The sequence below is a fragment of the Amblyraja radiata genome, chromosome 5 (genome assembly GCF_010909765.2).
Source record: "Amblyraja radiata isolate CabotCenter1 chromosome 5, sAmbRad1.1.pri, whole genome shotgun sequence".
Taxonomy (NCBI): domain Eukaryota; kingdom Metazoa; phylum Chordata; class Chondrichthyes; order Rajiformes; family Rajidae; genus Amblyraja; species Amblyraja radiata.
Genome location: NC_045960.1, coordinates 46,071,452 through 46,096,431, shown reverse-complemented (window position 1 = coordinate 46,096,431; position 24,980 = coordinate 46,071,452). Strand labels below are relative to the sequence as shown.

The window sequence follows — 24,980 nt, the reverse complement described above, 5'->3', positions numbered from 1 at the left end:
GCAATTAAATTATATCTATCTATCTATCTATCTATCTAACTCACAGTATTTTGATGCACCACATAAAAAAATTATTGCTGTAAATAAGTTTGTAAATAAGTCCACAGACTCATTAAGCAGCATAACAACTGTAATTTGAACAATGCATTCACAAACAATACAATTGTAAATAACTTAGCTTTCCCTATATCCATCCATTAATAGATGAATATAGAGAAAGCTGTTTTGGTAATATCCAGTTAGTCAACGTAAATTTAGACCTTCCACTGTCTCACTTGATTAGAGATGATCATAGGTAGTTATTTTATACATCAATAATATTTGAAAGGCATAACAAATCAGAGATATAAATAAAATTTGAGCTATTTGTATTGTGCAGAAATTATTTGGGTTTGAGCATAAGAATCTGCATATGTGTTCTTACAGAATTCCTTTATATACCATTTCAAAAGAGGTAGGAATTATAAATCTGTTTCCTTTAAGGTTTATTGACCTACATTGTGAACAGCATTGATTTATAAGATAATCTGAGGGAACCATGAAAATCAACCATCAAAAATAAGACAATTGTCCAAATTCCATTTGGGGAATATTACATAAGCATTTATTACTGGAATGCAGTCTCAGTACATACATTACTTACATATAAACAAATAATGTGTACAGTGAAATATACAGAAGTTATGACGCTTACAAAATCCACAGTGCAGTTTGAAACATTTAATGCTGGGCTAGTTCCCCTTTATAATAGTATACCTCTTACAGCACATTAGGAAAAAACAGATTTTGATCATTTTGTCATTTGTAAATGCATTACTGCCACCACATCAGGCATGATTTGACATTTGTGATGTGGCTTTGAATATTTTGGCTTTACTTTTAAAAGCTCCATGTGGATATCTAAAAAACCAGATTAAGACTGTATGTACGTATTTCGGAAGGGGCTGTTGAGCACAATATATTCCTTCTTGGCTCAACAGATGGTTGCAACATTAAAGCTGCTTACATAAAATTGACTAAACATGGTCTAGTCACAGTGCCATACAATGGATTTTAATAGTTGAAAAGAAATTAGCAAAAGTGTATGTTCAATGCCTGAAACAAACTTTTGAAATAAAAACTACCATCAATAATATTACTTTGTATCAAATATTTGTGAACGACCACCATTCCCTCAATGATGCACAGGTGAAAATGGCAGCCGTGCCATAAACAACAATTAAAAGTTAAATTAATCAATAACTTAAATACTTTGTGACATAAATCAAAGGCACATATAAATAATAAATTTGCATTTAACTTATAACACACTTGACTTACTAAACAATGCACCCAACTGACATCAGGCACATGATGCTTCAGTTAAAACTCTTGCCATTTTGTTATAACTAAATTCATAAATTGCTTGATATATGTTGCAACCGACCACAAGGTTTACCTACAGCAAATCTGTTGCAAGAGGTACACCAGGAGTTACATTGACATTACAATTCAACAAAAGAAACCTTGATGTGTTTAATGTAACATTGTGTCGAAGACCATATAAACTAACGGGCAAATTTTATGACTTTAAAAGCTTTCACAGAAAGCATGACTAGTGCTCTCCATTAAATTATGTAGTGGTTAGAGTACCATATACAGTACTTAACTTCCACAGGACATGTTAATTTTTCATGTTTTCATTACTTTTAATTTTTTACCTTCGAAGCAAAAAATGAACCCTATGCTAGGTAAAAACCATTTACCGGTGGTTCTATGACATTCATTTTATTTGGTCATTGAAGAACAATATTTTACCTGGAATATAACTTACATTGATTTCTGGTCCCATTTATGTTTAACCGTACATTTTATCATTTAATTTTCTCTGTTCACACTAAGTTTGTTGCAATTGAATCATTGCAATGGGAAGTACTTGTAAATGCATAAACTTCAGCATAACGTTTGTTTATTTTTATCAGCCACCCTATAAATTACCTTACTTGAGCCTATTCCTGTTTAAGTTTTGTGTCAAATAGAAATATTCAGCAATAATTTATCTCGTAGAAGGAACTATTTCTCTGCAGTCAGGCAGTCTTGTCTAATTATTTAACGAACAAAAAGGGCTTTCATGATCTCAACGTATCCCAAGATTTTAAGGGTGTTGAGGATCAATATTCAGGGTCTGGAAACATGGGAACTTTGCATTATTTCCTGAACAAATTCCAGTGACCATAACATTTTTGACCCGAAACATCGCCTATTCCTTCGCTCCATAGATGTTGCCTCACCCGCTGAGCTTCTCCAGCTTTTTGTCTACCTTCGATTTTTCCAGCATCTGCATCATCCCTTGCAGTGATACAGATTTAGGCAACAGAATTCTCCATTCATTCATTTTTAAGTAACCTTTGTTGGGCAGGAGAGACACTGAAGGTTAGCTTGAGTCTCTCCTCTACATGATCATTGACATGTCTACCCATATTAGTTATTTTTGATTGAAATATACAGCATGGAAACAGGCCATTTGAGACCACACAGGCCATTTGAGTCCACATGTCCATTTTCGTGTCACCCCCAACACTCTAGGCTAATTAACTTACAAAACCCACACATCTTGGGATATGGGAGGAAGCCAGAGCACCTGGAGGAAACCCACACAGTCACAGTGAGAACATGCAAACTTCACACAGATAGCTCCTAAGGTCAGTATCAAACTTGGGTCTCTGGCGCTGTGAGACAGCAGCTTTACCAGCTGCGCTGCAGTGCTGCCCTGCTAACATTGCTAATGGATCTTTCTCCTAGTTCCCAAACTCACCCTTATCTTATATCCCTTCCACTATTGTGACATCATTCCAGCCAGAGGAAAATAGAAATCAATTTCAGGACAAGTCAATAAGGCTTATGGATTGAAAATATCTGGGCTTCACAGTTTGGGTGGATGTGGATCATTCTCTGCCCCTAATGAATCCATGGTTCTGATTCTGACCCAGTTACAGTTTCTTATCTATCCCAAAATTTAGTCAGCAAGTAAAGGCCTCAATGAATGTGGCCAAGACTTATCAACTGAATGGTTGCAAATTAGTTTCTGTAATTTACGGTAATCTATGCTTATGCTTTCTGCTTTCTTTTTTACTTGATAACATCTGTACGACTTACACAATGCCAATAGAAATAAAAGTACAATTAAGACAACCTTAGTAACGATAACTTATTCCGTACAAATGCAGCCAATTGAACATGCTGTTCTGAGGTAAAGCTTTAAGTTGATTATCCATTACAGTTATACAAATGAATGACTTTAAGAAAGAACTATCCCTGATCTCTTAGGCTAAGAAAGAGATGCTTTGGATTTACTGTAATGTCAAAGCTGCTACATCAAGCTTGAAAAGTATTGAACACCCAGGGATCCAATAGTGATTTCTGTCTTATTGTGTTATTACACCCTATGGGGTAACAAAATTACAGATAATAAGTGCACATTTATAATTACAACTCTATGATTAATACTTCAATATTTAATTGTGCTGAAGTATTGTTATAAGATCAAGTTGTGATGTAAACAAATTGCAATATACAGAAATGATTCTGAAATCATTTTTCATTCTTAGAGTAAATCATGACCTGCCAATATATATGAGAGTATATAAAAGGTCCAGAAGCTAATATAAATCAAATTATTTTACAGGCGAGTGAAATAAGTTGTTTCAATGTTAAGAGAAAACATAGCCATTTGCAATATGCGCTGAATCAGTGTATTTCCTTTTTACTGCCTGGTAGATAATGATGTTAGCAGTCACAGCGTGCCAAGTTTTTAAGACTCATTTGAAAGAAATTTGCAGCAGGTGTTGACATTTTTGAAATCTTCCTGTGCGTGGGAAAATAATCCAGGAGTAATTAAGAAAGAGATGAAGACAGAGAGCAAAGTGTGCAAAAGCAAGTTAGACAGAACTGAAAATCTGTCAGAACTGAATATTCCCAGTTTAAACAGCCAACTCACATTAGATAATATACAAAATAGAACAGCTTAGTGTCAAACTAGTATTTACAAAAGTATGTTACTTACAAATGTACAATTCTGTACTGTGATCCTGTATTTGTTGTAGGAATAAAAGACAAAGTAACATTCCCATCTAAAGGACATCAATTGTTTGAATGACAAGTAGTTAAGATGTTTTGAGTGGAAACAACCATGCATGTCTGTCTATTCACTCTAAGAACATGACATATGAAAAAATACATTATTGATTTCTTATGGATGATGAAAAATGTTAATATCACAGAATTCATTCAGTCAAAAACATGAAATTAAATTTATATGCAGTATTAGGAATTCCATTTAAAGGTGCAGCACATCAACTATTGACATTAAAAAATCATTTTCCAAGCAGTATTAAACTATACCTACCAAATGTATATTTTCACCTCACCGGATTTATTTAACAATAAAATCGATCAGCTGAAAAATGCTTATAAATGAACTACATTATCGGAGCTTCGCCACAAATCTATCAATCTTATTGCCTTTTCTATTCCTAAAGACAATTTTCAGAATCTTTCAATATTAACAATACTGTAATATTTGTCATGTATTTTAACGAGCGAAAGGTTGGCTGCTGGACAGCTGTGCGCAACCTCATGCTAAATTCCTAACCGCAGCTGGGCAATGAGAGGAAAGCTGAGTACTTTGAGTTCCCTACAGACTAACCTGACCTGTGACAGGCTTCGCATGAGCATTGTTAAAGGAGAAACAGCAGGGCGCGCCCTCACACAAGGAATCTTGAGAAAAGAAAATTGGGTGACAATTTGCCTTTGGTCACATACTCTTGGCGAATTATATTATTGTGATTATACCTCATACTCTGCTTCCAATTCAGAAATTCAGAAGCAAAGTATAATGCTGCATTATCACATGTTTAGTAGACAAGTCCAAAGATGAATTGATAACCTAATAACATATTTTAAAAAAACGTTGTCTGCAATTCTGCCTTTTATTTTTATGCCGCTGATCCTTCTTAGTGTATGATCATGTTCCTGCAACTTAGATGAATTTCCGTTCTTTGTGTATGAGTTGAGACAGTAAATGTGAGCTGGTTAAGCAAATGTTGACCATAATTTAGCAACTTCTACCATACTCACTCTCCATTCTTCCACTCTCGCCCCCAATTCCAACACACCATCTGCCCTCTTTCAAGCAGGCACATGTTTCTGCACGGGGTGGTAAAGAATTCTGGCAGATACCCCCAACTTAATTATCTTTAATCAAAAATGTAACTAGCTATATTTGAAATGATTAAATAATGAAAATATATTTTGCGAACTAAAATATAAATGTCAATGTTTGAAGCACTCCACCCTGACAGATTTACCAACACTGAATCTGAGAGGTTAGACATACTGCTACATTTGACAGCTAATATCTGGCTGGAACTATTGTTTTACGGAATGAAACTGTAGAACAACACCACACAGTCTTCAATATGCTTCATTCTACTTCTTTCACAATAAACTTATTTACAAGTCCAAAGATTAAATTTACATTTTGTAACTTGAATTTGTAACTTCTTCAAACTATGGTGGCCTTGGATGTGAATATATAAAAAATTGACCTGGGGAAATAATTAATTTAAACCTTGAAAATCATGAATAAACTGAAGGATGTTTATGGCTTAGCAAGTCTAATTAATCCAGTTATTTATATTTTTAAGTATTTCTTGTCAGCTCTAGCCCTAGGAATTTTATTGCGCTCTAACCTTTTAAACTTGCAGCACTCCAGTCACTAAACACCAACCCCGATATTATTCATCAAACCGTCGACAAGGGCGTTGCTGTTGCGGTCTGGCAAACTGACCTCTATTTCACAGAGGACATACGGCAGCTCCCAGACACCCGTCATTATTCCCTGTGGATCATGACCTCGCCAATGAACATCAGGCTATGGTCTCCCAGAACATCATGGACCTCAATTCCTCAGGAAATCTTCCCTCCACAGCTTCTAATCTGACAGTGTCTCAGCCACTCCTCCGCCCCGCCCCCCACCCCACCTGCCCCCACTCCCGTCCCGCCCACAGCCTGCTTCTATCTCCTGCCCAAAACTCACAAGCTTAATTGCCATGGCCATTTATTGTTTCAGCTTGTTTTTGCCTCAGCAAATATAATTTGTCCTACCTTGGTCTTGTTCTTTTTTCCCCCAGGCCCATTCCCTTCTCTCTTATATCCTTGACACTTCTGCTGCCCTCTGCCTGAAGCGTTAACTCTGTTTCTGTTCCCACAGATGTGGCCTGACCAGCTGAGTATTTCCAACATTTTATCTATTTTCCCCTATAAGAATAAATGGCAGAACATTTACTTCAATGTCAAATGTGTTAGACCTGTAGAGTGAAACTGTAGTAACTTCAAAATGACAATATGTCACTACAATTTGCCAAAGTTGGAGAAAAATGTAGTGAAAAACTTCACAGCATGCACTAGTGATTGTACTACCAAAAGCTACACAAGGAGCCCTCTCCTCATTGAAACATACACAGGCCAAACAATAACAAATAATAGTAACCTGTCAGATCCTGTCACTGAATTTAGAGTTTCACTTTGTGTTGTGAACAAAGTTGTCACAACACAAAGTTTTTTTCTATCCCCATATCAGGGATAGAACAGGGGGACGCAATTGATGAAATCATGACCTAAGGGATTCAAAGTTTGCTTTGTTTTTGCAGATAGATACAATAAAAATGTAAAGATTCTAGATGCCTTTGCACAATTAGGCACAGGAAGTTAGATGCAGATTTTATATTTGACAAATATCCAGGCTCCTCATTGGAAAACTGTTCTGCCTTCTCTCAAATCAGACAGAGTGACAAACAAAACACGTGCAGATTAAAAGACAGTGGTATCTGTGTTCAAAGTAGGCCGTTATCTATTTATTACTGCCTGTTCAAATTAGCAAGAGATTTCAAAAAATAAACCTAATAATCAATTTTTCCCCTTTGCCACATTTATAAGAAAAAAAGTATGTTATGATTATAAAACAGTGATCTCCGCTTTACACTCACATTGACCTATTAGCAAAATGGTCAAATGGAAGAAAATATAAAATCCTAAACACCATTTTCTCCATGTGTCTTCTTGATAACAAATTCTTATATCGTCAGCTGCACATCACCCTATTTTTTCAGAAAGTTGGACTACTGTTACCGTATTTGCCTTACATCAACACCCAGTGTTGCAAGACTCATAGTCATGGCCAACTAAATGCCCTTCCAGTAATCTGATAAAACTTCTGATTGAATGGATGAAAAAACTTGTGCAGTTTATTGACGACCAAAGAGTCCACTTCTGGGTGTATCCGTCCCTTGCTGCCTGCCAGACACTTATTAAATACAATGTTGAAGCGTAGGCAATAGAAGCCTCTCGTGGCATTAAAGTACAAGTTGTACTGGCTTATCCGGGGCGTTAGATTCAGAAAATTCTCCACCAATTGGAGTTCAGGTAATGGCTCAGTTATGAGGCGATCGCCATCCACAATGTGAAACTGTTCAATGGGGAAGAACTTGAGCCACCTCTCCAGGTGTTTCGTATATATACTAGTTCTCACAGCCTTGTATTTTGTGTTCACCTCACAGGTACTGGGGTCGATCGCAAGCTTTTCAAATTTGTAGTACGTCTTATTCTTTCTTTCCTTCCCCTCCAGCACCTGTGTGTAATCTGAAATGGCCCGAGTTGTTGGTTCTCGCACGATGATCAGCAGTTTGATGGAGGAGTTCATCTTGTAGATCCTTTCGGGGACTTCCTCAGTGATGAAGTACGCTGGGCTTTTCTCAATGGTAATCTGGTAAGGGTAGGAAAAGGGCATTTTCTTCCTGTACCATTCAATACCTTTAGCATAGTTTCCATCATTGTCAAAAAAATGGATTTCTTGTGATGCTTTGACCACTGCCGGGTGCAAGTTGAGCATCTCCAGTAGTGCACGAGTTCCACCCTTGCGGACACCAATAATGATGGCCTGTGGAAGCTGTTGCACCATGTTATGCAGTCTGATTTGCTCCTTTGTCGTGTTACCACTGTGCAAGTCATATGTCAGGCCTCGCTTGTACTGAAGAGCACGAAGCATGATTTGGTCTTGGTCCCCAAACTGACCTTCTAAGGGACATGCGGGCTGGAGTCTGCAATAAAGCAAGCAAAGCCAGTGAGATCAGATTTACTGTCAATACTGCTGTAATCATAAGTTCATAAGTCATAGGAGCAGATTTATGCCATTCAGCCCATCAAGTATACTCCGTCATTCAATCATGGCTGATCTATCTTTCCCTCTCAACCCCATTCTCCCACTTTCGCCCCATAACCCCTTGATCAACCAAGTAATCATCCCGTGGGGACATTTGTTTTTTAAAAGGACATAACCAAATACATTTATTTAAAAATACATATATTCATGTTTTATCCCATTCTTACAGATACTGAAAGGGTATAATTCATCAATCAGCAAAAGCAAAAACTTTCCCTTGATTGGAATTCTCTTTTGATTTTTCCTTATTAAATAGCTGTAACACCAAAAACATAAAACTGTCCAAGAAACACAAACAAAATTCCTTTCAATACTATTTAATAATGTGTACATTACGTGTATATGTATATAAAATCATGAGAGGAATAGATTGGGTAGATGTACAGTCTCATGCCCAGAGTAGGGGAATTGAGTACACTGTAGGTATTTTGTGGAGTGAATGGCTCGATTATAATCATGTATGGTCTTTCTGCGGGCTGGTTCGCACGCAACAAAAGTGTTTCACTGTACCTCAGTACACGTGACAATAAACTAAACTGAAACTGAGAACCAGAGGACATCCTGTAGATTTAAGGTGAAGGGGAAAGATTTAATAGGAATCTGAGGGGTAATTTTTTCACACAAAGTGGGTGTACGGAAAGAGCTGCCAGAGGAGGTAGTTGAGGCAGGGACTATTGCAGGGTTGAATAAACAATTAGACAGGTACGTGGGCAAGACAGGTTTGGAAGGATATGGGACAAAAGCAGGCAGGTGGGACTAGTGTAGATGGGACATGTTGGTCGGTGCGGGCAAGTTGGGCCATAGGGCCTGTTTCCACGTTGTTTGAATCTATGACTTTGTTAGAAACAAATTCAGAAATTTGGCAACATTGTTTATCACTGTGGGTTATGTAGCTAAGAAGTGAAGGAAGAAATCTGGGTGGGGAGAACTTTAAAGGGCTAAAATCAGACGGACTCATCTGAGAACCAGAAGCAGGGATGAAGCTTTTTGATCAGGTGCTTTGATCATTCACTCCAGTGGAGGGTTATCACACATGGTCTTGCACCCTTTACTCCACTCCCCCTTCACTTCCACCTACATTCCTTCCACTAACTTGATAAATTGCAGCTCTTCAATTCTTTTGTCACACACCTTCTGTCTTTCTACATCTGATCTTTGTCTAACCATATACCTATCAAATACCTTCCTCATCTGCATTGTCTTATTATCTGCCAGGCTTTGTGCTGCACCTCCTCTCTTCCAGCTCTTGTACCTCCCACAATGTTTGAAGAAGGGTCCCGACCTAAACGATGCCTATCCAAGTTCTCCTGAGATGCTGCCTGACATACTGAGCTACTGCAGCACTCTGTATCTCCTTATTAAAATTGTAGTCTGTCTAGGGACCCCGTCTCCAAACAAAAGCTCATACTAGTGCACTGCAAGTCTTTCAGGTCAAGGCTTCAATTTGTGTGCGCACACGTGCCAGTTGGAGCATGTGGACAATGGTGTGAAACGTTTCAGGATTAAAATACTTGAAAATTTATTGTGTATGTTTATCTGTGAGTGAAAAGTATCCCAACAGTCTTACAGTCAGGATGATCGTCTAACTGGTTCACGTAACCTTGAGGGAAAATGTGTGTATCATGTCTCAGGATAAGCACGTTATTTTCACACTGGAATGCCAGCAGCTTTGCAAAAATAATAGTTCACTTCAACCAAAATGAATGATATGCAGAATTCAAACAGAAGTGATAGCCAAGATAATGTAGAGAAAATGGAACGTCTAATATATAATACTCTTGTATTAAATTATTTATTTTCAATTTTCCAGAAGCTGGCGAGCATGCATACTTAATAATGTTTTAATATTAATTTTAATTTATTACCAGTAGCTTTGATATGAATTTTCTGAAAATAGAGTAATTTGCTACAGAAATGGAGCAGAATGTTTTTACTGAAATGCATATTAACATTCAGCCCGTGCTTGTTTCTCTGCCAGTTCTGCAAATGAGGATTACTTATGTATCAATTGAACTCCAAAGGGCAAACAGAAGTATTTCAACTTTAAGATCATGTCAGCACTATCATTTCTTAGTGGGTATCCACCAGTACCTGTAAACAATGAATATAAGGTCATAGAAAAGTGGTGTCTGAAATCAATATAATACAGAATTGGCACAGAATATTGACTTATTGACTGAGGCAGTTAAATGCATTTTTGCGCGGTCACTACTTCATCTGTGTATGTATCCATAAAAAACAAATAGTGCTAATTTTAACTCACTACAATTAACATAAACAGCAACGGTCACTTAATACCCCATTTGTATTGCTAATTCAGTTTCCATCATCCTGTCTTCTGGTCTGAATGACTACCCATTTCAGATGAAAAGCCACCTCTAATATGTGCATCATGACTCTCCAGCACTTTCCCATTGTGAACAGTTGGAACGTGCACCACACACAGTTTACTCATTTCAGCAGGGTTTGAGCTGCCCAACCAGCAGTTGTTTGAGGGACCACTAGAGGCTTGGTCTTTTCTTTTTTTCTGGCGGGGGCTAGAGGAACAGGAGCTCTCTCTGGGCTTCAGTAAAACAAAATGGCTGGCTGCTTTCTGGTTGGAATTTTCTCCCAGGGTTTCATTTCCTGTCTCAGAATGGGGATTGATCAATCACCCTTCCCCTAACTATCAAACTATAGCTGACCAAGCGTTTTGCTTTTATAACTTGCTAATGAGATTCAGGTCTCCAAGTGGCTTGGATTTCAAGCTACCAAGAACTGGTGCACCTCTTCCTTCACCTGTCCACTATCACCCGAAAGTTCAAACCCAAAACTTCTCATATATTTCAACGGGTTGCCAGTGCTTTGCAACCTGGATATAAATAGCTGACTTTGGGCAGAAATGCTGTAATTAGCCTGATGAGACAAGTAAACTGTGATCACGGCCAAATGCCTCAATCTTAAAAATTAGTTGTCAGGTAAATAGGTAGCTTATCGAGGATAACAAAATTACATAGACACCCAACAACTATGAGGCAACATATTCAATGCTGAAATGATCACTCAAAATGAATGTTAACTTTGAAAAATAATAATCATATTCTTTTGCATATATTTAACCGCATTCAAGTATCCAGATACTGGGCATTCCTCATTTTATTTTCGGTGATTGTTTGGAAATACTAGAAGTAAAAAAGGCATTGAGGAAACCCTGCGATTAACACTGAAGTTGAAGGATTGTCAAACAAAAATTTTAGGAAGAGAACAGCGGGACAATTGGCTGGAATTTTATCTCGTTTGATACCACTGAGATTGTTGCGTAGTTCCATCAGTGCATTATATTCTTACTTTGAAATTAATTCCAGTAAAGCCAAATGGTTGCTAAACACTTTAATTCCCCTTATAATTCCCATATGGACCTTTATGTTCTGGGCCTCCTCCATTGTCAGAGTGAGGCCAAACACAAATTGGAGGAATAGCATCTCATATTTCGCTTGGGCAGCTTACAGCCCAGCAGTATAAATATTGTTTTCTCAAATTTCAAGTAACTCTTGCATCCCTTCTCTCTCCGTCCCTCCCTCACCCTAGTCGTCATACTAGTTTGATAGTCATCCTGTTGAGTTTCACTGTTTATATAACCCGTTATCACCTATGCCACAGCCAACAATGGACTATCCCCCTTTCCTTGATCATTGGTGCTTTTTGCATATCTTTCATTCATTTGTTCTATTCACTTTTGAAATTCCTAATTTCCCTTTCTCCAGACTCTTAGTCTGAAGAAAGGTCTCGACCCTAAACATCACCTATTCCTTTTCTCCAGAGATGCTGCCTGACTCGCTGAGTTACTCCAGCTTTTTGTGTCTATCTTTGACATAACATGTTTATACTAGCAGTCAGGGATGGATTTCCAAACATTTCCACATTGCTTTTCCCCCCTAATAATATACTTTCAAATCAGAATATGCTCAATAAATGCACCTATACATTTCTGATTATTGGACAGGCACTGAAATGGCCAGTTATCTAATATTTTTTCTTTGGCTTAATCATTAACAGTAGATAATTAACTACTGCAAAATGATCTGATCATTACTAATATATAGAACATTTTCAGCTCATTAAATCTGAATTTATATATCAGAGGAAATACTGTGCCTTCTGAGAAGAAAGGGTGCCTGTAGATATCTGAATAACTGAGTGGAAGTAAGCTTATAACTGAATCGCTGCAGTTCTGTGGACAGTGCTAATGTTTTGATGTTGACTTAATGAACAACGTCGCACAAATATATTAAGGTGCCTCTTTCCTCTGTCTGAACCAATATATCTGCTGTGCAAATCCAGATGCCTCTTTGCTTAATTCCTGCCATTGAATTATAATTTTACTTTCAACTTTATTTTGTTTCAAATGGTTAGAAACAGAGTTACGGGGAACCATTTGGCCCAACAGCTCCTCGCCACACAATTTGTGCTTATAACTGCCTCTTTAGATTTAGGTTTAGGTTTTTGTTTACTATTGTAACATGTACCATGGTACAGTGCGAAGCTTTGCTTTGCCTACTATCCAATCAGATCAGATAATACTACAGAGAAATATAATTAAGCCAAATTCAAGTACAATGGAAAGATACAGAGGGCAGGATACAGTTCTCAGCATCATTACTCACGTGTTCCAACACTAGTTCCTCTTTTGTTGCTTGAACAAAATAGGACCATTATTTTCACGTTATAGGAGTAGAATTAGGCCATTCGGCCCATCAAGTCCACTACGCCATTCAATCATGGCTGGTCTCTGCATCTTAATCCCATTTTCCCGTCTTCTCCCCATAACCCTAGACACCCGTTCTAATCAAGAAATTGTCCATCTCTGCCTTGATCATATCCACTGACTTGGCCTCCATAGCCCTCTGTGGCAATGAGTTCCACAGATTAACTACCCTCTGACTAAAGAAGTTCCTCCTCACCTCCATTCTAAAAGAGCGCCCTTTAATTCTGATGTTATGATCCTAGACCAGTGGAAACATCCTTTCCACATCCACTCTATCTATGCCTTTCAGCATAAGATTTGTGAACAGTCTCTAGCTTAAACTGTCCTGTTGTATCTTTGTTGTGCTAGTAACCACTTAGCATTATTGGTTGTTTCTTTGTCTCAGTTGGGTGTGCGTATGGTAATCTGATAAAATACCGATAGCTTTTTCATTTTACTCTTCAATATTTTGAGATCATTAAAACTCAAGAGAATAACCAGTAGGAGTTGACATAGTCCACACAGCCCATCTTGCCTGACCTGTCTTTTAATAAAATTATAACTATTTCTCTCCATTTATCCATTTGATTTAGTTTTTCATCTAATTATTTATTATACAAAATATATACTTATGGGCCTGTTCCACTTAGGCGACTTTTTAGGTGACTGCAGGAGACTATGCGGTCACCACATTGTCGCCACATTGTCGCCACATGTTCAAGGATGGTTGCCGGTGGTGTCGCCTTCATGGTCGTGAGGAGTTCCCGCATTCTCAGAACTAGTCGCGGCTTCATACTGGTTGCCGCTAATTTTTCAACATGTCCCACTTAGGCGATGTTGAAAAATTAGCGGCGACCAGAATAAAGCCGCCATGGAGAGTAGCGAGTATTCTCGTGCTGTAGGTGCGGTGGTAGTGGGTCGACAGGAGGTCGTAGGTTGCCGTAGGTTGTCGTAGGTTGTCGCCGGTACTGACCGGTGAATTTCATTGGCTCATTGGGAAAACAATACGTTAACAGTAGTTTTCAGAACCAAGGATAACCGAGCAGTGATGTTAATGTCCGCCGAGCTTCAAAGCCGTGTATCTCTGGCTTCTTAAAAGTTGTCTCCACTCCTTCACCCCACCCCGTCTCCCCCTTCTCCCTCATTCTCCCCCCTCTCCCCCCGTCTTTTAAACAAAGTGACTCTTCCCGTACACTGTGCTTTCACTGTCTTAAATACAGCACCAACCTTCCTGTTCATCGTGGTGTGTGTCTGTATCACATTGGCTTTGCACGGTGTGAATTTCACTCAGACAGCGCTCCCCCCACTTGCCCTGTCCCCCGCCTGCATAACTGGCTGGTGAAGGTAGTGATGTGTGTATGTGTTCCACTCTGACAGTCGCCGTTCCAGTTGCCGTTCCAGTCGCCGGGTTTTAAGCAACTGGCTACGACTTGACAGTTGCTGGCAGTCGCCTGTAAAATCGCCTAAGTGGGACAGGCCCATAAAGGACTGAATATCCAGTGCCAACCAGGTAGAAAATCCCAAAAATGTATAACTTGCAAACTTCCACATCTCAGCACTAAATAGATAGCTCCTTATCCCATGTCTATGTACCATCTAATATCTGACTTCCAGCTGAAAAATCAACTGTTTAATGAAATGAAAACTCCTAGATTAATTTAAATTTTAATGTTGCAACTGCTCACTGTAAATAGTTGTGTTGGTTCTTTCTTCAAATGTACAGCACATGTCTGCATTAAATTTCATCTTACACAGTTGACCCACAAATATTCCTTGTTCAAGTCATAATCAAATTTTAAGTTCAATGCAAAATAGTCAAACTTGCAGATGGTATTATCTAGTTTGATTTATTCTGCAACTTCGAACACTTGGTTTTGAAGTTCTGAATGCATCCCATTGATGTAACAGGGAAATAGTAATGAAGCACTCCCTCCCCTGCCTCATCCAAAAGTCCTGTCTGTGTCCATCAAAATTCCACTTAAATTAATAATATATTATTTGTTATCTTTTAGTTTTATTTTTCCTGTTCCCAAATTATCTACTTCATTAACCGGCTCTGAATTGTGTCAAATTCTGACATTGTGATTAGCGTTAAAATTATGGACTCAAAGATTCAGAGACGTTAAACAAGTGGGACCATTTCCTTTTCAATCTACATGGCTGCTGTTTATCATTTTTTGCTTTGGCAGTGATGACATTTCAAAGATTTTTCATTGGCTGTTTGTGATGTTTCAAGGTTGTGAATAGTGCTGTATAAACACATTATTTTTTTCTCAAGTTTAGTCGTTAATCAATTCCAGTGTTTTACTTGGAATGGAAGCATGATGGCATTGTCACTAGTACGTACGTGGAATTTTTAATGCAGCAGGATGAATGGATTTGTCACTATGTGTTTTGAAATCCATTTTGAATAAGTGCTTTGTTGTCATTCCACCAGAAAATACTGATTAAAAAAAACGGGAGACACAAGAGGTTGCAGATCCTGAAATCTCGAGTACAAAACATACGACTGTAGGAGCTCAGCGGGTCAGACAGCATTTGTGGAGGAATCAGTTTGGGTGGGGCCCCTTCTTCCGGCTGATGGGGTCGAGGGGAGAGAACTGGTGGAAAGAGGTGAAGGGGTGAGGCAAGAGTTGAAAGTGATAGGTGGATCCAAATAGCGAGGATCTGATAGTAGAGGGGAAGATAAAGGTGGAGGTAGTAAACCAGATTGATAACCAGAAAAGACAAAAGGTGTAAATGGTGGAACCTCATTAAAATGTGAATGTGGAGAGCGAAATGTGGAACCAGATGGAGGAATGGTGGGAAGATAGGAATGGGGGAAGGAGGTGGGAAGAACATTAGGGGATGTGGAGTGGGGAGTGTGAGTAGATCAGAGGTTGGAGAAGGTGGAGGAAGAGGGAAGAAACTGGGTGATGAGGTAGGGGTGTGGATAAAATTTGTGCATGGAGTGGTGGAAAATCAGGTCAGATGAGAAGTGGGGAGATGGGGAAGGGTATCTGAAATTGGAGAATACCAATGACCATGCTGTTGGGTTGTAGGTTATCCAAGCAGAACAAGAGGTTCTGTTCTTGCAGTTTGCCTATGACCTCAGTCTGGCAGCAGAGGAAGCAATGACAGACTAGTATGGAAAGGGGAGGAGTAAATTAAGCAACTGAGAAGTCCAGCAGACAGTGGCAGACAAAGCCTGTGTTCAGTGATGCTGTTATCTAGTCTACGCTTGGTCCCACCATTAATTGAATACTGAGAAATGTGAGATGTTGCATATTAGGAAATCTAACATGGGCAGGATCTATACAGAGAATAGTAGGGCTCTGGGGAATGTTGTAGAGCAGAGGGATCCTTGAAGGTCGTGTCGCGGGTAGATATGGTGGTCAAAATGGCTTTGGCACATTGGCCTTCATCATTCAGAATATTGAGTATAGATGTTGGGAGGTCATGTTGCAGTTGTATAAGCCTTGGTGAGACCACATTTAGAATATTGTGCTGGATAGGGTATACAGAAGATTGACCAGGATGTTGCCAGGACTACAGGGTCTGAGCTACAGGGAGAGGTTGAGTAGGTTGGGACTCTATTCCTTGGAGCACAGGAAGATGATGGGTGATCTTATAGAGATGTATAAAATAATGAGAGGAATAGATTGGGTAGATGCATAGAGTCTCTTGCCCCGAGTTGGTGAATCGAGGACCAGAGGACATAGTTTTAAAGTGAAGGGAAAAAGATTTAATAGGAATCTGAGAGGTAACTTTTTCACACAAAGGGTCGTGGGTGTATGGAACAAGCTGTCAGAGGAGGTAGTTGAGGCTGGGAGTATCCCAACATTCAAGAAACAGTTAGGCAGGTACATGGATAGGACAGGTTTGGAGGAATATGGACCAAACGTAGGCAGTGTAGCTGGGACATGTTGGCTGGTGTGGGCAAGAGGGCCTGTTTCCACACTGTATCACTCTGTGACTTTGACTCTAATAAAGATTGATGAATCTCCTTCCTAGTCTTTGACAATGTTGAACTAACTGCTAGCTCTCTGTGGGGATTCATATATTTTGAGTCTTTTTATTAATAACGACATGGCTGTGTACACAAAACTTGGACCTCCACAATATAATACTTGCATCCCTTTTATATAAAATAGTAATTGATTTTACCCAGAGTATTTTGTGTACAGCAAGGATACACATTCATGTCTTCTCCTGTGAGTATTTGGAAGGACTAATCAATCAGTATATTTGTGATGTGGTTCACAATCCTGAGCCAGCTTGCTTGTCTACAGCACCAAATCATTCACTTTATTTCCCAACAGTGATCATAGGACTACAAACAGGACATTGCAACATGCCACTTATTTTTACCCCTCATTAATATTACCCCTACCTTTAATAGTAATACTCGGCAAAAGTTCAATTCAATCCTTGTATCTGTTTTTTTTTAATGCAGTCATAAAATCATATTCATACAGCATGGAAACAGGCCCAAGTCGATTAAGATGCCCCATCTACACTAGTCCCATCTACCTGTCTACCCATATTTCCGGGCGTCGAAGATGTTATTTCTTATCCTAAAATAAGGCCAGAGAATTTACCTGCATCTTGGAGGCCGAAGGTTAGATTGTTAGCCAAGAAAGATAGACTTGGCTATCCCTCAGTACAGCAACATCAAGAATGATGTTGCTCTACTGAGGGATAGCCAAGTCTATCCCTCATCGCTGGCAGCTTATTTGCATTCTCCAGCTGGGTGGCTAAGTCCAGTGTCACCCTTGCAAACACTTTGCTGATGGCAACATTCTACCAGGACCCAGGTCCGGTCCCCAGGGCGAGAAGACAGAGCAGGTTTCTGCCGGGGCAGCAGGGACAGTGGCCATCCGCTGGAATGGAGTTGGCCGAGCAATGCCACTCTCGTAGCGACTGCTCTGCGGAACCTGCCGCGCCTTCGACCCTGGAACTGTGTGAAGTGGGAAGCGGCTGTAAAAGGACAGCACCGCTGGGGGGGGTGGGGGGGGGGGGGGAGAATTCCTTTCACAGCGTGTGGGGAGTCTGGCCCGGGTCAGCACGGCCTGGGCTGCACAAAGTAGCAATCTTGGCTGGGCCGCCAGGGGTAAAGTTGCGGGGAGGGCAGGAGCGTTGAGAAGGAGGGGATCAGAGATCATGCCAGCAACTCACTCAGAGGCTTGGGTGCCAGACAGCAGAACCGGCCACCACCTCAGAGCCTACTGTTGGCCCGCCCGCAAGCCAGCCACAGTGTCCTTCGACACAGGCTCAACTGGTGGAGGTACTGGTTGGTGGGTAGCTACTGGGCGGAAGGCTGGCAGCTCCATCCCGGGCTCTATCTGTCTCTTTCCCCATTATGTGATCTACCTGAGCCAGGAAGTCCCCGTCCCTCAGACCTGAACCGTACAGGGCATTGTGGAACAGGCAAAGATGGAGGCTCCCCGGTCCTCAGTGCCTTCTTGAAGGAGTTTCACATCTTCCTTTCTACTGACTGAAGCAAACCCTTGATCCTGTCCCGCCAGCCTTTCTTCAAAATTTAGCAACTCAAAATGGGGGTGCGTCTTCGATGCAGGTGCGTCTTCATTGCCGGGAAATACGGTAATTGATTTTTTAAATGTTGTTATAATAACTGCCTCAACTTCCTCCTCCAGCAACACAAAATGCTGGAGTAACTCAGCAGGACAGGCAGCATTTCTGGTGAGAAGGAATGGGTGATGTTTCGGGGCAAGACCCTTCTTCAGACTGAAGTCAGGGGAGTGGGTGCGACAGAGATAGAATGTAGTCAGAGACAGTAAGATTGGTGGGAGTACTGGGAAGGTGGAGGAGGAGTTACAATACAATCAGTTTTATTCATCACATTGCACATAAAGTGCAAGTGAAATGAATTTGCCAGCAGCGGTACAATGATAAAGAACACACAAAAACACACTAAACACTTAACACAAACATCCACCACAGCATTCATCACTGTGGTGGAAGGCACAAAACTTTGGCCAGTCCTCGTCCATTTTCCCCCTTGGTCGGGACCTCATCAGCCAGAAGCACCGCAGACCGCAGGGCCGGCAGTCGAAGCTCCCCTCCAGGGGTCCCCTGTGAGGGACCCCGCTCCTGATGGTAAGTCCACGCCGGGCCCGTGGTAGAAGTTGGCCGCGGGCCGGCGGTGGAAGCTTCTTCTTCTCCCGGGTCCCCCACGAGGGATCCCAGGCTGCGGACGCCGCACCAGCTGGAGTTCTACAGACCGCGACTTCGGGCTGCCGGCTGCCGCGGGCCGCGAGGGCTCGCCCTCTCCGCGCCGGGAGTCCGCGATGCGCCCGCTGCTGAAGCCCCGCGCCGATCCTCGTTGTTAGGCCACGGGGGAGGCAACCTGGAAAAAGTCGCCTCTGCATGGAGGAGGCGACCGAAACGGTTTCCCCCTCACCCCCCCCACACCACCTCCCACACAAGACACACAAAGAAACATTAAAAACATACTCTAAAACACACAAAAAAAAAAAAAAAAAAGTTGAAAAGACTAACACGCTGCTGACAGGCTGCCGGCTTGCAGCGCCCCCACTTTAGTTAAAGTGCTGAGCAACTGGGAGATCAGTTAGTTTTAAACGGACTGAGCGGAGGTGTTCAGCGAAACAATCGCAGAGCCTGCGCTTGGTTTTGCCGATGTACAGAAGTTGAAGATGAGGTTGGAGGAGGTGCAAGGGAACCTCTGCCTCACCTGAAAAGACTGTCGGGGTCCTTGGAGCGGGGAGGTAAAGGGACAGGTGTTGCATTTCAGTGACCGGTGTACAAGGACGCTCAGGTCTCGCTGCACCTCCCCCTTACTTAACCTAACCCCATTGAGATAATAATCTGCCCCCTTGTTTTTGCCGCCAACATTTATCTATATTATACTGCATCTGCCACGCAATTGCCCACTCACTCAACCTGTCCAGTTCACCCTGCAACCTCCTAACATCCTCTTAACAGTTCACACTGCCACCCAGCTTTGTGTCATCGGCAAACTTGCTAGTGTTGCTCCTAATTCCCTCTTCCAAATCATTAATATATATGGTAAACAGTTGTGGCTGTTTACCATATATAATAAGAATTAATTTGTGTGACTGGACATGGCAAAGATGCAAAGATGCAAAGAATTTGTGTGACTGGACATGGCAATTCATTAGAGTCACTGGACATGGCAAAGATGAGGGTGTGGGGGCCTGGAAATCAGAAGTTGTTGAAGAGACGAAGAAGGGGGATAGGATGGAGTCGAGGTATGTAGAAATTAATTTGGTGTGACATGAACAAGCAGAAACAATGAGTCTGCCAGGACAATTCTATTTGTGGATTTCGGGGAGAAGATAAAATTGGGCCGTGCGGGGCTGGGAAACAATAAGGTTGGAGGCTTTAGATGGCTGAGAGCCGGAAGTCATAAAATCAGAAACGGTGTGTGATATTAAGGTCTGGTGCTCATCTGTGGGGTCATGGTCCAAGTATAAGTAGGAGGAGGCGTCTGAGAGTTGTCGCCTGGCCTCAGTCCAATAGAGGTCAGCGCACCACCCTACCAGGGCTTGTTCCTTGTCGATGGGTTTGATTATCAAGTCAGGGTTGCTGCAGAGTGAGCAGAGGGCTGTACATTCAGAGGGGGGGAGGAGGTTAGAGTAAGTAAGGAGATGGAAAAATTAAAGCGGTTGATGTCCCGCTGGCAGTTGGAAATGAAAAGGTCTAACAAAGGTAGAGGGCCATGCGAGGGAGTCCAAGAGGAGGGGGGAGATGGGAGAAGGGAGAAGGGGTCATCACTATGTGGTGAGGTCTCCTTCCCATAGAAAAAGTCACGGAGGCGTGGCGACGGAAGAAGAGCTCTACATCGTGGTGGACCCGGAACTCGTTGAGGTGGGGGTGGAGAGGAACGAAGGTGAGGCCTCTGCTGAGGACAGACTGTTCCGTATCAGAAAGGGGGAGGTCAGGGGGGATGGTGAACACATGGCAAGAGTGGGGGTTGCGGTCGGAGGAAGGCATGTGAGTAGATGGTGGCCGAGGCAATGTCTGGTGGGGGGATGGTGGGTGTTCAGAGAGGAGGGGGGCATGAGGACTATTGTATGGGTGGGGAGTAGCTGGGGCCACCTGGTTAAAAGGGAAGGGAAAGAACCAGTGGAACCTCCACTGAGGTTCCCTGAAAGAGGGGGGAGCAGTAGGACCCAGCAGAGTCAGACCTACATCGTGGAGGCTGTGGGCCCGGTGCTGAGCCTGGGACTAAGGTAAGGTAATGGCTGCGGCCTGCTGGTGGGCAGTAGAGAGGCGAGGGTTGGCGGAGTCGCTGGTGGTGGCCCGCGGGGAAATGGAGTACGGGTAAGCGGACGAAGCGTCGGTAGTCCCGGTCAGCAGATGACCGGGGAAGCGGCGAGGGTCCTCCAGCAACTTGGTCCATATTCCCACCACTCTCTGGGTGAAAATGTTGCCTCTCAGGTTCCTATTAAATCTTTCCCCTCTCAACTTAAACCTATGTCCTCTGATTCCCCTACTCTGGGTAAAAGACTCTCTCTAACTTCTACAGGTGCACAGTAGGGAGCATGCTGACCGGTTGCATCGTGGCTTGGTTCGGCAATTTGAGCGCCCTGGAGAGGAAAAGACTACAAAAAGTAGTAAACACTGCCCAGTCCATCATCGGCTCTGACCTTCCTTCCATCGAGGGGATTTATCGCAGTCGTTGCCTCAAAAAGGCTGGCAGTATCATCAAAGACCCACACCATCCTGGCCACACACTCATCTCCCTGCTACCTTCAGGTAGAAGGTACAGGAGCCTGAAGACTGCAACAACCAGGTTCAGGAATAGCTACTTCCCCACAGCCATCAGGCTATTAAACCTGGCTCGGACAAAACTCTGATTATTAATAACCACTTTCTGCTATTTGCACTTTATCAGTCTATTTATTCATGTGTGTATATATTTATATCATGGTATATGGACACATTTATCTGTTTTGTAGTAAATGCCTACTATTTTCTGTGTGCTTAAGCAAAGCAAGAATTTAATTGTCCTATACAGGGACACATGACAATAAACTCACTTGAACTTGAATTTACCCTATCTATTCCCCTCATGATCTTATACACCTCTATAACATCACCCCTCATCCTCCTGCGCTCCAAGGAATAAAGACCTGGGCTGCTCAACCTCTCCCTATAGTTCAGGCCCTCAAATTGTGGCAACATCCGTGTAAATTTTCTCTGCACTCTTTCCAGCTTAACACCATCATTCATATACAGTAGTAGTGTCCAAAACTGAACACAATACTACAAATGTGGTCTCACTAACATCATGTACAAAGGTAACTTAACATCCCAACTTCTATACTCAATACTCTGATTGATGAAGGCCAATGTACCAAAAGCCTTCTTGACCACCCAAGCTATCTGTGACTTCACTTTCACGGAACTTGTAAATGGACTCCTTACTAATTCTGCCTTCTACATTCTCATCTAAATCGTTGATATAAACCACAAACAGCAATGGGCCCAACACTGATCCCTGGCGCACACCACTAGTGACTGGCCTAGAGTCTGAAAAACAACCTTCCACCATCATCCACTATTCCTGTCAATGAAGCCAATTCAGTATCAAATGGGCTAACTCCCATTAGATACCATGTGAGATTGGCATCTCACCTTCCAGTGCTGATAGCACACAGCTGACATAACTACATTCCTGTAGAAGAATGATCTTGACCCGAAACTTCACCCATTCCTTCTGTCCAGAGATGCTGCCTGTCCCGCTGAGTTACTCCAGCATTTTGTTTCTCTCTTCGGGTTAAACCAGCATCTGTAGTTCCTTCCTACTACATTCCTGCATATGGTCAAATAGTATTCCAGGTAATTCCAGGTATAGCCTGAGGTAAATTATATAATTCTTTCTGGGTCAAGACCTCCGTTTTCTTCTTCTGCAACATTATAACTTCCAGAAAGGAGCAAATTCCAAAATCCAGAAAGTATTGAATTGAATATTCTGCCAAAAATAAAGGTTTAGAACCTGGACATGATATATTTGATGTATATGATATTAATAATCAGTATCCATAATGTTTCACGAGTACAATGCTGATCCAAGCTGTGTGACCATGAGAAACCAGAAAAGATTTCTTTATATGAGCAGAAAAATAACAAGCCTTCTTCATCATATAAGTAATAATGAAAGAAATTAGTTTTAAATAGTCTTAACATGGTGTCAGTTTATGACACACAGCTGACATAACTACATTAAATTTCTGTCTAAATTATTGAGTATGTCTGCCTAACGGAACAATTACAGAAATGGATTTCATTAAAGATTTATTGATTCTAATCATAAATTACAACTTTCTATTTATTGCTAGTAACAGTGAGAGCAATCACTGAAATATATCAATTTCTTATTCAAGATCTAACTGTTCTCTTCTTATACTATTGATTAACATTGCTTGCACTTGTTTCTTTTTCTATAGTGACTCGTCATTTATACATGCCTACATACTGCTCTGAGAAATCCATTACCATCATTTTCCCTCAGCCAGAACATCTGTACTCTGTAATTGAAGTAAAATGTGTTCGTTCTGAAGCTACAGGCTTCACACGACTTGCTATAAAGGTTCAATGCAATCCAATTTGAATTTGCTTGTCCCTTGTAAACAGTAGTGGGTCAATCCAACTGTGGATTCAGGATAATTGCTGACGGTTAAAAATAACCGAAACAGACAATATTTGTTAAAATACACAAAAGTACTATATATTGCTACCGATGCAGCTGTGATTATTTGAGTTTAGTTTGAGTTCAGTTTATTGTTATGTGTATCAAGGTACAGTAAAAAGATTTTGTTGCATGCTAACCAGACAGTGGAAAGAAAATACATGATTACAATTGAGCCATTCCCAGTGTATATTGATACATGATAAAGCACAACACCCTTTAAATTTTATAATTAATTAGTAATGCAAATTCCTGCTGGTCCCACCTGAAATATTCAGAAGTCAGAGCGAATATGACAATCTGAACTCATTCAGTGTCGACGTATTCTAGTTTAGATGTAGTTTGACTTACACTTCATGTCATTATGGCAACAAAAGGCTTTGGACCTTTTGTCTGACAGGCTCAGCATTGCTGATCAAGGGAGCCAAGTTTGACTGTTCTCCCACTCCTGCACTAAATAACAGTAATGGCAAAACTATTTCCCTCTTTTGACAACCCACCAGCAAGAACAGTGAATTCTCCAATTTAGGTAACATCCCCTCTTTCCCCCTCCCTTCCCTGTATTCCCCCACCCAATTCAGTTGCACCTGTTTCTCCCATTATCCCACCTACTTACCCTTACCCCTTTTCCCTCCCCCCAGATCCCCTTCCATCTATATCCCTTCCTCTTTACATTTCACTCATCTTCTCTCCTTATCTGACACCCTTTTGTCTCCTTTTCATCTCTAGCCTTTGTTCATCCATCTGCCAATATCACCCCTTATTTCGCTCCTCGAGCTGTTTTGGATTCCACTCACCCAGCACACTGATCTCTGAAATTTGACAGCAGCCTGTCCATCCCTGCCCCATGCACATTTTGCTCTATCTACATCAATTTTATTCCGTTTAGGCTTTTGAATTGCTGTACAATCCCCACCACAACCCCTTTCATCCGTACAATACACGCCTTAGTCATTTCTACATATTCAGTCCAAAGCAATATTTCACTTTATTTTGGATCTCTCTCTTATTGTTCTAACTCTCTCTGATGCTTTGCCCTCATAAATATCCACCCAACCATTTGATATGCCTCTGCTACTGGCCCATGCTAGGCTTTGTGACCTTTTATATGCACCAAGTTGCCCTCTGTGCCTTACTTGGTATCCTTTGGCAGTCTTTTCAAAGCACTCATTGGTATCAGCTTACAAATGGCAATGCAACAGCACTTGACTCTCCTTTCACCTACTTTTCTGTCTTGCATTCCTGGTATGGTTTGATTCAGAAAAAAATATTATAATATTCATAGAATTAGTGTAGTGGTTATCTGAATATAATCGGACTTC

The 24,980-nt window shown here is 41.3% G+C and overlaps 1 protein-coding gene across 4 annotated transcripts in view; it reads right to left on the bottom strand.

Annotated features, from left to right (window-relative positions):
* Window positions 1-581: 581 nt before the first annotated feature.
* The window catches only part of hs3st5 (heparan sulfate-glucosamine 3-sulfotransferase 5), a 266,197-nt gene continuing 241,798 nt past the window's right edge, over window positions 582-24,980 (bottom strand). For all 4 annotated transcript variants that reach the window (XM_033021140.1, XM_033021141.1, XM_033021142.1 and 1 more), the window contains one exon: window positions 582-8,135. In XM_033021140.1, coding sequence (XP_032877031.1) covers window positions 7,211-8,135 — 925 coding nt within the window. In that variant the 3' untranslated portion in view covers window positions 582-7,210. The remainder of the gene's footprint in view (window positions 8,136-24,980) is intronic.